The sequence below is a fragment of the Falco naumanni genome, chromosome 2, assembly GCF_017639655.2.
Source record: "Falco naumanni isolate bFalNau1 chromosome 2, bFalNau1.pat, whole genome shotgun sequence".
Classification (NCBI taxonomy): domain Eukaryota; kingdom Metazoa; phylum Chordata; class Aves; order Falconiformes; family Falconidae; genus Falco; species Falco naumanni.
The window spans coordinates 4,183,720-4,199,115 of NC_054055.1; the positions used below are offsets into that span (position 1 = coordinate 4,183,720).

General features: G+C 39.9%; 1 protein-coding gene across 2 annotated transcripts in view; it reads left to right on the plus strand.

Annotated features, from left to right (window-relative positions):
* Positions 1 to 15,396, plus strand: part of UVRAG (UV radiation resistance associated) — a 100,276-nt gene that overhangs the window by 69,903 nt on the left and 14,977 nt on the right. For both annotated transcript variants that reach the window (XM_040583621.1, XM_040583622.1), the window contains one exon: positions 14,510 to 14,601. In XM_040583621.1, the coding sequence (XP_040439555.1) occupies positions 14,510 to 14,601 (92 nt within the window). The remainder of the gene's footprint in view (positions 1 to 14,509; positions 14,602 to 15,396) is intronic.

The following is a 15,396-nucleotide window of genomic DNA, read 5'->3' on the forward strand; positions in this document are numbered from 1 at the left end:
TGTGTGAAAATAATTGTTTGGCTTGAGAATGAGCTGCATCTTTCTTATCTCTAGACTGTCACAACCTGTGAGGGTATCCTTTTAAGGCCCAAAGGTGTTTGCCTTAATTCAGAGAACCGGTCCTGCAAATTATTCTGTTGTGAATAAGTGCAGATCACTTGCTTAATTCCCTCCGGGGGCTGTGGGAAGTTTGGAGGTGTCTAGGAGGAACAGTGCTGACTCTGCTGGAGGGTTAAGAAAAGAGCTTAGGTCTCCATCACCTTACTTGAATCATTCGTGCAAGTCTTGATCACTGTGGGTGAGAAACAAAGAGCCCAGAAAAACCTGTATCAAAGAAATACTTGAAAGGATTTGTATAAGCTTCCCGGCTTTCACAGATTTTTATATTTCTGGGGTTTGGCCTTTTTTTTTTCTTTTTTTTTTCCCTTTCACAATTACCCAGAGTTCTGGCAGCAAGGAGAAACGTGAGTGGGAAGAAGTGAGACTGGGTTGATATTAAGTAAAATTACTGAAATAAAAACTCTTCTGGAGATAAAGTGGTACTGTTTTGTAAAACAGCAGGATAATAACAATGAAAACCACATCTTGCACTCAGGAGAATTCAGCTGGAATTAGAAGCAGCTCAGTGCTAGCTTGGTAGAGCATTTATTTGGAGAAACTTGCTTTGCTGTTACATTCCGAAGTCAAAACAATGTGTGTTAATTCCGAGAGTTCGTAATAACTTCCATCTGTATGTGAGCACAAATTGTTTCAATCCCCATATTTTCTATTTGTAAAATTGAATACCTCATGAAGTTCACAAAGCAGCTTTTAAAGTTGGATAACGTTAGGTAAGACCATAAATTGTCAGTTAAGATTTCAGCTCTGACTCTAGCAAACATACCAATGTGTTATTTTTTTCAAAGGGAAATTAGTGACTTATGTCCAATAATATCAACAACAAAAAAAGTCACTGTCATTCCTAAATGCCATTGCTAAAAATGGGAATGAATTGCTCAGCTCTCAAAAGCATTAGGCTCTGGGAGATCATTGAGGAGGTGGCTGGCCCCACAAACTGCAGCTGCTATGTTACGAATGTGCGTGGAGTATCTGAGGAAGATGAGGCTTTAAGTAGTAGGGGAATGAAATCAACTCTTGCATTGGTTTTCACAGCAGAGGTGTTGAGATTACACTGTGGAAACTTCCTGCTACAGTGAACGTATATCAGGAGCTCACTGAAGCGTTGTGAGGGTGTTTTTTGTGGGTGATAAGCAAAACTTTACACAGCGTGGGCAAGCTAGCATCCTTGAGTTCTTGTCACTGAACATCCAACGCGTGCAGCTCAGCTAGGGCACAGACACGGACCTTGCGAAGCTGAGCTCTCACAAGTCCTTGAGCAGTGGTCTTGGCACTCCAGGGTTTTTTGCTCTTGGCTCTTTGATTATTATTTTTTTTCTTTAATCTTAGGGTGTGTGGGGATGAGAGTGCAGTGGCTTTGAGTTTCAAATCTCAGGCCTGTAGAAAGGAAGAATCTCTATTGCTGCTTTACCAGCTGTTTTGCTGTCTCTTTCCTTCATTCCCAGAGCCTGGGAATGCTTGGGCCTGACTTCAGTGTAGACTCTTCATTACATATGAAGAGATGATCTTATTTTAGTGACCTTCTTTCTTGAGGTGAGTCTTTAATGAGCACACACAGTGCCACTACTGGAGATTACCTGGCCTGAAGCTGTATACAAGTTAATATTACAGGGGTTTTTTTTCTGTATTGGTCATTATTTCTAACCCATGTTTATATGATGTGTAGCTTTTGAAGAGAGTGTGACCACCTTGACCATGAAACTTCTAGTTCCTTTAGGTATTCAAGAAGTTGTCTCTTGCATGATACTTGGCAGGCGCTGTTGCTCTTCCAGTTGCACAGTTGCTTGGAGAGGAAATAATTGTAGCTGTAGAGCTGGTTTCTTCTGGACCCAGTCAGAAGGGGATTTACTGCAGCTATTTTCTCGCATGGGACAATCAATTTATTTGCAACTCTGAGTATCAAATGATGATGTGGTATTTTGGTCAGCCACTGAAGGAAGTGGAAGTTTAATTTGTCTCTTGATCTTCTGGATGTCTTATTCTGAGTCTCAGTCCAGCTTCACCACAGAACCACAGGCCTGAACTATGATCACTGCAGGACCCCTTTTGGCTTTGTTGTTGCTGTGATGTTGGCTACAACTTCCATCTGGCTTTAGTGGACAGTGCCTTGGAAACAGTGGTGTTCTGTCCTTGTCTAAATTACTGCGTCTTGGAGAGAGACTTGCAAAACTGGGTACCAAACAGTTTGGGCTGTCACATGGCTCTCTGATTTCCTAGAGCCAAGCTAAGGAGTGAATGTGTCTACTCTTACCCCAGTTGATTGCTTGTGTTTGTCAGGGAGGCTCTGCGGTTGGTGGCAGCCAGAGCATACCTTCCCAGTCATCACTTCCAGGTTTTGTGAAATCTTTTTGATTTGTTACACCACATGTGGTAAGATTGGTTGGGTTTTTTTTTTTCTGTTCCGGCTGAATGTGTGCTCACAATCACCTCACAAGGCAAGGCTTCTCTTCTGATCCGGCCTTGGTTTGTTTTGTCAGACGTCTTCTGAGTGATGTTAGACTGATACTCCTATTCACATTGGCATGATTCGCTCAGCTTTAGCCAAAGAATAGCTCTGCTATCATCTGACAGTCATTAGCAACAGATGAACATTGCTATTTGACACCAAAAAAAATCACTCAATCTTTTGTCAGCTCTCCAAAGGATGTTTGTTTTCACATCAACGCAGTACAGATCCAAGCAAGTAACTTGGATTTTAGCCTTCCTTTCGTGTGTGCGGAGTTGATGTGTCCACATGGGGGCAGGCAACATTTACGTGCTTTACGTAAGGTGCTGGAGCTGTTGATCAGCCAGTGCTGCTCTGGTGGGAATGGTGCTTTTTGGTTCAGTTGCTTGTCTAATGCCCGAGGTAAGTAACATTCGTGGAAGCACAGAAGAAAAGCAAAATACTTCTTGATGTATTTTAGTTGCAGGCAGATTGATACCTTTCTAATAGCTGAATGGACTAAAAGTTGAATGCTTATGTACTAGGGCCATATGGAAGAAACTGAACCGAAATTCAGCTCTTAAATGTGAAATGAGGCAAGATGTTCAGTTTCTGGCTCTGTTAGGCTATCAAGCATGTGAGAAAATCAACTTTATAATAGAAACTATTAAACTTTTCCATGGGAAGTTGAACGGCAGAAATGTTAGGACTAGAAATTTGTTTTGGCAATAAACACTACTGAGCAGAAGTGTCTTTAAGAGTTCTGTGGGTATCGGTGTAGATGCAGTGGTTATGACCCTTTGAGTGTAGGATACTGTGGCTTGCACACTACATCTTTTATGAGGCCCCTAAACTAAGATCATAAAACATACAGTTCAGAAAGAATGCACTGTCTGAATTTGTGGCCAATTTAACTGCATGGGGAAAAGTGTTCTTGAAAGAGCACAGGTTGAAGCCAGAGTTGAGTCCTCATCTTGTAAAGTGCCAAGCATTCATTTTAATGTTAAGAGGAAGGGACTGCACCTGAAAAACCACAAAGTACCTTCTCCAGCTGCGCACAGCCAAAAGCTTTTAGGAGAGGTTTCATTCCTGAAAGTCTCCTAGTGTAGCAGTGGACTAATACCTAGCCAGATCATTTAGAATTGGGGAATTTACATATGTTTTTTGCAAACTTGTTGGAAGACTTTCTTTTTTTCCTTTCCTATCACCCATGCCAAGATAAAATAGGTTGAAATGAGACTGGATTAGCTGTAATAAGTCATCCTTTCATTCAGATGAAAGTCTTCCTGTCCTTGCCCTGTAAGCAATCTGTACTGCTCAGCAAAGGCCAATGTGAACTTGCTCAGCGGAGGAGCAGATCTTTGCTTTCCAGCCTGTACTGATCACTGTACTTGCAGCTTCAGCCCAGGTAGCACTGGAGGCCGTGCTGCTTGCTCTGGTGCAGAGAGTTTGGAGCAGATGAGGTGGAGTGAACAATGTGGTTGGGTGGAATAAGAGAAGTGGCATCACCAGCTGTGCTTAGTCACTTCTCCAAAATAATTTTGGGGATCACCCCCTGCAAGTATGCTCTGCATGTTAGATCACTTGTGTACTATGTAGCTGTCATCATCTCTGTGCATTAACTCTTCAGCCTGCTAAGCTTTTTAAAGTGTTTTAAAATAGAACCAAAGTTGAGTAATCAAAAGGAAAATGAATTCGTGATATAGTTAAGCTGACATAAACACGTGTGATTTGCCAACTTAAACTGCTTTGTAGTATATATAAGCACTACATTTTGAAATTGAAAGAGATAGGAAAGTGGGAAGTCTGTTATCAAGGCATGGCACAATGTGTTAGTGTAGGAAAAAGATACAGTCTATAACTTTTCCTAACAAGCAGGGTGTGTGCTCTGGAGGCAAAGCTTGATTTTTTTCAGATATAAAGTGTTAACACCTGTGGAATTCATGGACCTCCTTTGTGAGCCTGTCTCTTCAGGACCCTTCTTGCTTTCTGCTGTGTTGCCATCTCTTAATGTGTAAGAAAAAAACCCCAACAAGTTAAACTGTATAATTTTCTGGAACCCCGCTTACTTCAACGCACAAAACCCAATCTTCTCTGTCATTAGCAAGCGACAAGCTGTGACTTCTGTTTTGTTGTAGTGGGTTTTTTTTCTGAGCTGTAATTTACACTTCTCCATCCACCCACATCCTTTGTTCTCCTGTTGCATAGTTTTAATATGTATGCTTTGTGTTCCATGAGGCAGGTTTTGTGTCATACTTCTATGCATAGGATTTGGCACATCAGGGTACAAATCCTGTTTTGAAAGCTTTGGTTATGACAGCTGCTTAATTATCCATAAATGCCTTTCAGACCTATTATATACTGTGGTTGACGTTTAAAGCAAGTTGGCCTCCGGTATTGGCTCATTTACTTTTCTGATTAGTCCATAATGCTTGGAAATCCAGAGCTTTGAAGTAATTTGGCTTTCAAGAGACTGGAGATGCTAAAGGGGCTATCTGTCTGTTGGCCTTGTGCATAATTCATGTCAATATTTCTTAATATTGTGTAACTATAAAAAAACAAGCTCTGGTTCTATTTAGCCAATGTAAGTTGCTAGCTGTTTTTAGGAAAGCCATTGCTGAACAGACCTTGGTTTAATGCTCCCTGACCTCAGCTTTTAAGTTTGAAATACTGTCCATCGTATGAGAAAAAATTTCCAATATTGGTATGTCTTAGTGCCATTTGGTGTTCTGAATGATGGTGTTATTGTGATAGGAAGCAAGTCTTACACAGGCTAAACTATTGAATCTATACTCCTCAAATGAGAGGTTTCCCGGTTTGATTGGAAATCTCATCTTTTCTAGAAGTCAATCTCTTTTGCCCATTAAAAGTAGCGTAATGGATACCTGGGAAGCAGCTTAGGTGAAACATGGGGCTGGGAGCTGAGAATCCCCAAATTCTTTCTACATGTGGGCTCTGTGGTGTGGGGTGGATCACTTGCTGTTTGAGTAATGCTTTCTCAAAACAAGAGCCTTTTCACCTGAAGGAGCAAGTTTTACAAACCTGAATGAATACTTTAGAAAAACTGCCAAAAGCTCAGTGTTTAGTTTTTTTTTTTTTTAAACAAGGGCTTTCCCAGCATAGTATGAAAGAACAAGTAGCTGAAAGATTGTGTTGCAGTACCTCATGGAGTGCTTTGTGCACACCGAAGTACTTCTGCAGGTTCCTCTCCTGTATCATCTTAAGGTATGAGGTAAAGCTGGACTGATGCCAAAAGGGAAAATTGCCTGGCTTTGGTGTGGATTTATCAAAATATGACGGTAATAAAAAAAAAAAGTATGAAGTGCGAGTAGCACCATATACCAACTTCCAAAGCCTTGATTGGAAACTTTACTATATTGCTCTGAACTGTCATCAGATGATGAAACCTCATCACCAGCAGAAAGGAGTTCATAGGCTTATGCAGATGACACTTCCACCTGAACTGATGGAATGACCCTGGTGTGGCCATGCAGTCTTTCAGCCGGGCTGATGAGCTTGGGCTCTGTGCTGTATTCACTCTTGATTTTCGGCTAGGACACGGTGGGCGAGTTCTCTGTATCTACCTGTGTACTCCTGAGATGATTGCCCTTTTGGTGTAAACAGGTAAAAAGCAAACTTCAAATGTTCTCACGCAGCGCAAAATTATACTTGAGGAGCTAAATGCATAAAGAAAATGTCATGTTTAAGACAGAGCTACAAAATGTGACTTGTCTTTTTCCTAGCTTTTGCACATCTGACCTTTTTGTTCTGTGCCTGATGTAATGATTTTTAATACAAAAAGCTCAGGATGAATGAGGTCATGGGAAGTAAGTGTGCCCATGCCTTATAATCCAATAAACATCACTTTGTGATACCGAGCCATTTTAAAAAGTTCTGACCTGAACCTGGAAGGGTTATGCTGTATGGTTTCATCTCATCAGACTATAATGCAGCAAGACTATGGCTGAACAGTAAACGTGGTTTTAGTTATTTGAGTATTTTACTGGGGAAGAGGGGAAGCTTTTGAGGCCAGTAACTGCTTTATCTTCTAAATTGCTTTTTTTAATGTTCTTTCTGTAAAATAGTCATGGTATATGAGAGGCACCTTTATGGGCAAAGGGGCCTATATATGTTATTTTTATAATAAGCCCACTAACCACCAAATTTTACAGGAATACTTTACCTATGTAAGTGGCTGTTTCCCCCAGTCTGTCTTTGACGGTGGCTTCCCATATCTGTAGTGAGACACCAGACTCAAACCATGAAGGCTGATGTTTGAGACACCTCTCTGGAGAGGTATTGTGTTTACACTCAGGAAAGGTTTCACAAATACGCATGAGAGAGTCCTGGAGGAAAGGCAGCTTTTGGCTCATCTAAATGTTTAGTTCTACAGTGTGTTCTGCATGTATTCAAGCACGTACTCCTATTTCCTTATTTTTTTGTGGTCTATCTCCAATAAACACTATTGCTGTGAAACCAAAATCTAGTATTAAATATTGCCTATTATCACATTTCATTTTTAAAAATTGGAAGAAAACTACTTCATAAATGTTTGGCAGAATATTACAAGTTGCTGAGCATTAGCATCCAGGCTGCTGCTGTGTTTTAATGTTGATCAGACTTCACATTTTGGTGGATGTGAGGGGAAGCAGCAGCTCAATAGAGTGCTAAGGCAAATCAAAGAAGGTAGAAGGGAATTAGAGCTGTTATTTGATGAGTGTATTGCTTCCCTGGTCACTGCTGAATTCACTGATGCACTTAGGTTTCATGCATGAATTTCCACTACCTTTTCAGTGGTATTAATTAAACAATTAAAATTCCCCAGGCTGAGAGGAGAGAGGAGACAGGCTGTTCTTGGGGTAGGAGGAACCAGTGATGAGAAAAAGTTACATAGGCATTTGCAGTTTGTGAGAACTGAATCATTTAGAGCTCTGTGCAGACCTGATGTGTGCAGATGCTTAGCCATAATGTAGAGATCAACATTTCCCAACTGTACTATTGTCTTGGACCAGTGACTTGCAGTATTTCGACTGTTAGTTGTGACTGTTACAGAGCAAAGTAGGAGAAATGTGTCTTATAGCAGCCTCTGCCTTGTATGTGTGTGTGTGGGGGGGAATCGGACACATGTTTTAAAAATAATGGTGTAATTGTAAGCAGCCTTTGAAGGGACAGCTTAAAACAGAGTTATCTCCAGTTACTGCCTTGATTGCTCTTTGTATGCCTTACTTGTTATTGCTAAATCAAAATTGTGATCCAGGTCCTTTGAGATGGACGTAATGAAGGCTCTAGGCAGGCTGGGTCAGCTTGAGGAACTTTAAAGCTTGTGCCTAATGGATTAATGAAGGACATGGGTCTTCAAGGATGTTGATGTAACTTGTTTTTCTTGTTAGTTTAGTACCCTTAGAAGAATTACAAAGTAAACATCTGCTTACCAGGGTGGACCTCTGAACAGCCTTGAAATCCACTTGAGAGGGAGAGAGGCAGACATTGGCATATCACAATAACAAGTCAGCATTTCCATAAAAATAGCTGTGTATTTGAGCACTTCCTCTTGTTTGGGTGAGGGCTGTCACTGCTGTGGCAGTTCTGTATTTGCTCCTTCTGAAAGCAAGACTGAGGACTTGAAGACTTGCTGTAATCACAGTGCTTGCTATGTTGCTTCCCTCCCACCCACCCCCAACTTCCCCAAGAAGCTTAAAAAAAAAAAAAAAGCAAGCCTTGATTATATTTACTTTTACACTGAGATAGGTGTATACTGACAGTCTTTTAGATATGAAAAATGAAAATTAATTTTAAATGTTTAGCTTTGAGATGCGTTATCTAAAGAGCTAACTGATATCACATGTTTAGCTAATGTTGTACCCTAAGGGTTTTTCAGGAAACCCATGTAGCTGTTCAGAGCTAGAACAACTAGCTAGCTTTAATAAAACAAAGGCAAGCAACATGTTAAGAGTGCAAATCTAAAATTTTATAATTTTCCCCAAAAGGTATAAACGCACACAACTGTTTATATAGCAGCAGGCATTATTTCACTGATCCCCCAAGGTTGTTTATATAGCAACAGGCATTGTAACAACACTTTCTGTTTTCATTATTGCAGTGCTTAGTCATCTGAATCCCAGCCAGTGCTCCCTCATACTCTGAAAAGTCATCCAGGATCTTGTAAAACAATTAACTATGTCATTTTATTAAAACTTGAATTTTATATTTCTGTCCCAGTACTTGACATCCTCTGAAAACCTTATGTAAATGTTTGGCTTCTAACCAATGCTGCGAACTTGATTGAAAGAACACTTCAGCTTCTATTTTTGTTTATAGGTTTTCACATTTGTGGAGCAGATGTCCTTTTTAAATGCTTGATGCTATCAAGAAAAACTCCTCATTCAATTGAAAATAATTCAAAATTGTTCTTGACTGCCTTAACAGTACATGAGCTTGCATAGTGCAGTACTGGGTTGGGTCCACCTCTTGTGTAGATACAGACGGTGCTACAACATCAAGGACCAGTTGTCTGCAGCAGAGGCTAAGAGAAGTGCAAAAATGCTGGACACTTCAGTGTAGACTTGAGTATTACGCATAACATGTACTGAAGGGGCTGGTATTTTGAAACTTATTAACAGGCTGAGCTGTAAGGCTGCTTCCACATGTCTTAGAACAAGATGAAAATGGATGGGGAAACAATATGGTAAATGATGAACAAATGAGTTCAGAATTGGAGTCATTCTGTGCTCCCCAAAAAGGATATTCCAGTCCAGGTACTCTGTGGTTTCTGGCTGGAAGTAAATGTATATACTTGTATACCATTAGTCATTAAATACTGTTACAGGAATTAGCATAGGAAATGGGCTATTCTTTTTTGCACATAAATGCAGGATACTGCTATTTTTCTTAAGAGGCAGCCCCTTAGTGGCAAAAGCTCTAGTTTTAATCTTGGGTACGATCTGATGTTACCTAGAAATAATGGCTAAATGATTTCTTTTTAAGCCAGCTTATTTGAAACACTTCAATAGTCCTAGTACTTCTTTTACGGACTTTATAGGAGAGTAACGGAGCCTTTGCAGGTTTGTATTTGAATTACTTAACAAATGACATAGCTATGTTTGTCATAATTTGATGAATGAATGTTTTATTGTGGAACTGTTACCTTTAGGAAGGTGATAAGCTTTTATGTAGTCTGACCTGATTTTCATTAAGTAGTTAACAGCCTAGCTGACAAAATAAACACTTGGAAGATACTTGGATGGCAGTAGTGGTTTAGAGATGCTCAGGTTGGAGGTGATCCACTGCTGAGGACTGACACTTCCAGTCTGAGTTCAAACCATTGCAGAAAAGGAAATACAAATAGAAACTGGAAAAACTGAATATCTATTTTTTTATTTTCTTCTTCCCAAAGAGTCTAAACCAATTATGCCTGACTTGTTAGGAGTTAACTTTGTTTGTCATGCCTCGCCTACAGCTAGTACTGTGGTTGTGTTAGCTGGGACAGCTTTCTTAGTCTTTGGTGGAAATTGTTCAAATATTTTGTTAGATAGCTAATACAAGTCTTAAGAATAAATCTACCTTTCACTCTGAGAACCATTGTTTTAAATGCAGTTTATGTCAGCATTTATGTTTTTCTGTAATGTTGGAATAAATACTAAGTACAACATAAAATACTAACTAGTATGATAGGCTGGTCTTCTAAGAGTCAGAGTTGGCCTTAATATAAACGTAATTTCCTCTTTCTTCAGATTCTTCTGTACAGGTACTTCCTGAAATTGTCTTAGAACAAAAAAAAAAAATAATCAGATTTTACAAAAGCAGTCTAGACAGTTACCTCCTGACAGTTATAATTACTGTCTATCCTCTTTTCAAAGTCTTTTCATAATGTTGAAATTCTTAAGTTTATCTCACTGGATTTGTAGTGTTAGAGGCTTGAGGATACAAGTTTTCTCAGAAAGTAATCAAATTGGTTTAATCTAGAGTTGTTTTCTAAAATCTTCTAGAAACATGAATATGTACTTAAAGATACATTTGACTAACTACTTCTTTACATCTCTAAGTGAGCAATAACAGTTGACGTAGAAATCAAAGACAGTAAAATGTTGAAATGTCCTTTTTTTGAGATGAGTAAAGGAATCTGTGTAATTGAAAGAAATTATAGTGTGATTTCCCCACCCCCCACCCCCAAATATCAGTACCCTTAAGTTCTTGCTTTAGATGCATTCTATTTTATGAATAGTTCATCTTCTACATTTTATTTCTGTGGAATAAGTGTTGCTAGTTACTGGTGTGAGAACAGACTCAGACTCCTGTCTGAAGTGTCTGATATCTTTAGCTTATTTGTTTAGCAGTTCATGTATACTATGTGTTTTTGTTCAATCAAGTATGTTTCACACAGCACTTGGGAAAACAAAGCTGTATATAGGAACTAAATATTAGTAAGGAAATGGCAATTAATATTTTATTACTTAAACATCATTAATTATTTACTCACAGTCCTATGGAGAATACGTGGTCATAAATGTGAACGCAAATCTTGGACACTTGTTCACTCTAACAGGCACATTTTCTTTGGATGGCTGGGTTTGTAATATCCTGAAGGAGCAATCTAATTTTTAAATAAAATGCTGCTTTTGTAAATGTCACTTGGTTCCTTTGGAAACTTAGTGTGAGGCAGGTGGAGATGAGTGGTGTTTAATAGCAACAGTTGAAATTTGAACTCTGTTTCTTAGGAGAATCAAGACAGCACGTGGTCATAGAATCACAGAATGGTTTGGATTGGAAGGGACCTTCAAGTCCATCTGGTTCCAATCCCACTGCCATGGGCAGGGACACCTTCCATTAACCAGGTTTCTCAAAGCCCCATCCAAGTTGGCCTTGAATGTTGCCAGGGATCCATAACGTCTTTGGGCAACCTGTGCCAGTGCCTTGCCACCTCACAGTATAAAGTTTCTTCTTAATATCTAATCTAAATCTTCCTTCTTTCCGTTTAAAGCCATTCCCCCTTGTTCCTTTACTATAGGCCCTTGCAAAAAGTCCCTCTCCAACTTTTGTCGGCCCCTCCAGGCACTGGGAGCTGCTCTAAGGTCTCCCCGGAGCCTTCTCCTCCCCAGGCTGCACAGCCCCAGCTCTCCCAGCCTGTCCCCACAGCAGAGGGGCTCCAGCCCTCTGACCAGCTCCGTGGCCTCCGACGGGCCCGCTCCAACAGGTCCGTGTCCTTCTGATGCTGAGGACCCCCGAGCTGGACGCAGCGCTGCGGGGGGGTCTCAGCAGAGGGGAGCAGAGGGGCAGAGCCCCCTCCCTCGCCCTGCCGGCCACGCTGCTGGGGATGCACCCAGGGCACGGGTTGCTTTCTGGGTGTGAATTCACGTTGCGAGGCCATATCCAGCTTTTCATCCACAAGCACCCCAAAGGTCTTCTCTTTCTGGTTTTGTTTTTCTGCCCTTTTAAGTCTCATGAACAAAGCAGCTGTCTTCTCCCTACATTTTTCTCTTATTTTAAAGTTGATTTCAATGTTAAAGGGTACTTGTATCCTACTGTAACAGGTCACACAGGTGATGGTTATTACTGTTATTCAGTGTCTTATTTATTGGATGAGATGGAGTAAATGTCCCTGTATGTGTGGTGCTGGCTGTTAAAGAATACTGAACTTCAGGAAAGGGGAAAGGTGTGTGAGAAATGCTTTATGGTTTGGGTTAAAAACCCCACCTCCTTACTAATGATGCAGTGTTGCCAGAGGATAAGAGTAGGAGGAAGAGGAGTTCAGCTCCTTTAAGTAAAAGAGAAATCTTTCTTCATTCCACCACCCCCCGGCCATGTGCAGCATGTGTAGTGGGTTCTACTCAGTAGACTTAGATATCTCTTGGTATGTGGAACTACTGCAGACCACTGTGAAGTAGGAGTTAACCTTGTTGCATTGATGGGGAGGTAATTTTGCAACCAGATTAAAACCCTGGAAGTAACTCATGGCTCTGGTGCTTCAACTGATTATTTTTATTATTATATTTTTCCTGTCACTAGAAGGCAGGTGAATTTTTCAGCAGCTTCTGGTTTGCTTGTAGGTTTGTTTTATAAATACACCATCATCAACTTGTATTGATCCAGACACATAAGGCAATATTGCTTTGTTTTTAAGTGGTTAGAAAGCCAAAACAGAATAAAATTTATAACATGAAATCTTTTTTCTAGAGGTTTCACAAAACTTCCATTATAACTTGATTTACGATGCATCTCTACTATTTGCAATATGAAATGTGTTTTAGCAGAAGCAGTTGTTTTGCTCATGTTTTGATATGAGTCTTGCATGCATTCCTCTTTTCTTGGCTGTTAGAAATAGAGGGATTCCTTAATCCAATTCTTTTCATGCTCTGAAACTTTAGAATTTAAGGACGACTAAAAAAAGGGGTATTCTGTGAGCATTTGATTGTAGTAGGAGGAACAAATGTAATGTTTTTGATTTTGTGTGTTTTTTCTTTTTATTTCTTTTGCCTCAGGCTAGTTCCTTGGTTAACCAAATCCACTGTAATCCCATCAGGAGAATGTGGTGATCGTTTAGTAATTTATATTGTGTGGTTGTCTTAATCCAGGCTCTGTCATTGTAGCAGAAAATATGAATCCAAGCCCACCATATGACTTGGCTGTGTCCATATGGAAATAATAAACTGTAATAAATGGCCTCCTGTTGCAGAATACAGTATTGAGGATGATTTTCTTCCAAAGCAATTTTTCTTTCTAAAACTCAGACAAACATAGAAATCATTCCCAATTTCAAGAGTGTTTTTCTGTGTAAAACTGATTGGCCCGTTGTTTGGGAGAAGTCAGAAATCAGTCTTTCTAACTTTGAGGATGCTTGTGTACACCGTACTTTGAGTTATGGAAGCAGGTGTGTAATTGTAAAAAACAAATTTGACTTTGGGTTTGTTCCATGTTTCAGCAAGTAGCTCTGTTTGGTATCAAGTTTGTGCAGTTGGTGAATGTGCATATTGGAGGTCAACTGTGACTTGTAGAGGGTGTTAACGTCTGCAGAGAACTGTGTATTAAGTTGATACTGCTTCATTCTGGTAGTCTTAAAGAAACTGGAGTTCAGGGATATTTTTTTTTTCATATTTTAACCACACAAGGGATAAATTTCCCTGCAAAGTTTCCCTAAAGTTTTGAGATTCAATCTTGAAAGACAGATGGACATTTTCCCTTCCCTGTGCCGTTTTCTTCAGAGATGTTTTTAGCTTGAGGACTTCTTAAATAAGGAGTTTATAATTGCTAGCAGTGGCAGTTATGTCATCTGTACTTCATTTAATAATCTGAGGGTAAAAGAAGTTGTGGTTTGCATGGAGTCAGTGTGTTGGATCTTTCATTTACATTTGCACCCACATAGGAGTTAATACTTGGGATAAAGTTAAGTCAGTGCTTGAAGCCTTTCTCTTAGCTACATGGCATTTTATTTGAATGCTGGGTTTAATTATGAGAATAAGAGCAGCAGTTTAAATGTTCGTGTAAACTGTGTAAGGAACATAGATTTAGATTAGTTGTGTGACAGTGTGTATTTTTACTAGTTGATGTTACTGTAATAATTCCACTACTGATTCCAGCATACATTGATACATTCAGAAAGACAGATGTGCACAAATAGGTGTTTTTGAATCAGTGAATATAGAACGTAATGTTGAAATTTGGTCCTTTCACTTAAAGGCTATATTTTTATTAAGCTGTGAGGCTGCTCTCCTGTTGCAGATAGGAAATGGAAAAAGTATAATGAGGTTTAACAGTAGATTGATTATTTTGTTGTGGTTCTTGGGTGGGTTTTGCTAAAAAGAGGTTATGAGTATTAAATGGAACATTTCTGTAAGGGGAATAGATCTTTTGGAACTGCTTGATTACTCTACACTTTCTTTGAAAACCTGGGGAATTAACTGACCATAGTGTTGTATTCATTGGAATCTGAGTTTTGGAAAGCAGTGCTGATTGTAGTTTTTTCTGTTCTTGTAGCTTAGATATCAACATGGGCTGAGTACTCCAGACCTAAGGCAAACTCTTCCGAACCTGAAAAACTTCATGGAGCTTGGGCTAATGGTTAGATGGTAAGTATTTTTTTTGTAATTAAAAAGAATAGAGGTTGATGCTACAAAAAATTTAGATGTAGGAATTTTTCACAAGCAAGCAACTTATCACAAGAGTTAAGCATGCTGCGTGAAGATTGTGACTTTTCCAAAATACAGTGTAAATGTCCATAATTTTCTTCTGCTCATTGTATCATCTTCCATATGAAGGGCCCGCACCACTTTTCAGAGGTATATGGAGTGGGGGAAGGTGACTGTTTGAAAAACAATGCTCTTCGCTAGAGGGAGGTGAATTAATCATTCTCCTAAGAACTTTGTCTAAGGGTTGGTTGCACGTGGACCTTCTGTAATACAGTAGTTTAGGAGGGTAGAAAGGTGTAACAGCCTTAGCAGGACAGGTCTTAGCCTTGTCAGTGCTTGGCTTCCCATTGCTTTAAATGTGTAATTCAAGTGAGCTGCATGGGAACCTGAATTAACAATCAACACAAATTGTGTTGATTGTAATTGCTGCTAATAAAAAGTAGCTGCTGAAAAGAGCCTGGTCCCATCCTCTTGACACTCTCCCTCAAGGTATTTGTAGACATAGATAAGATCCCCTCTTAGTCTTCTCTCCTCCAGGCTAAATAGGCCCAGCTCTCTCAGCCTTTCCTCATCAGGGAGCTGTTCTGGTCCCCTCATTTTTGTAGCCCTCCACTAAACCCTGTCCAGTAGCTCCCTGTCTCTCTTGAACTGGGGGAGCCCAGCACTGGGCACAGCACTCCAAAGGTGGCCTCACCAGGGCAGAGCAGGGGGGAAAGATCCCCTCCCTCAGCCTGC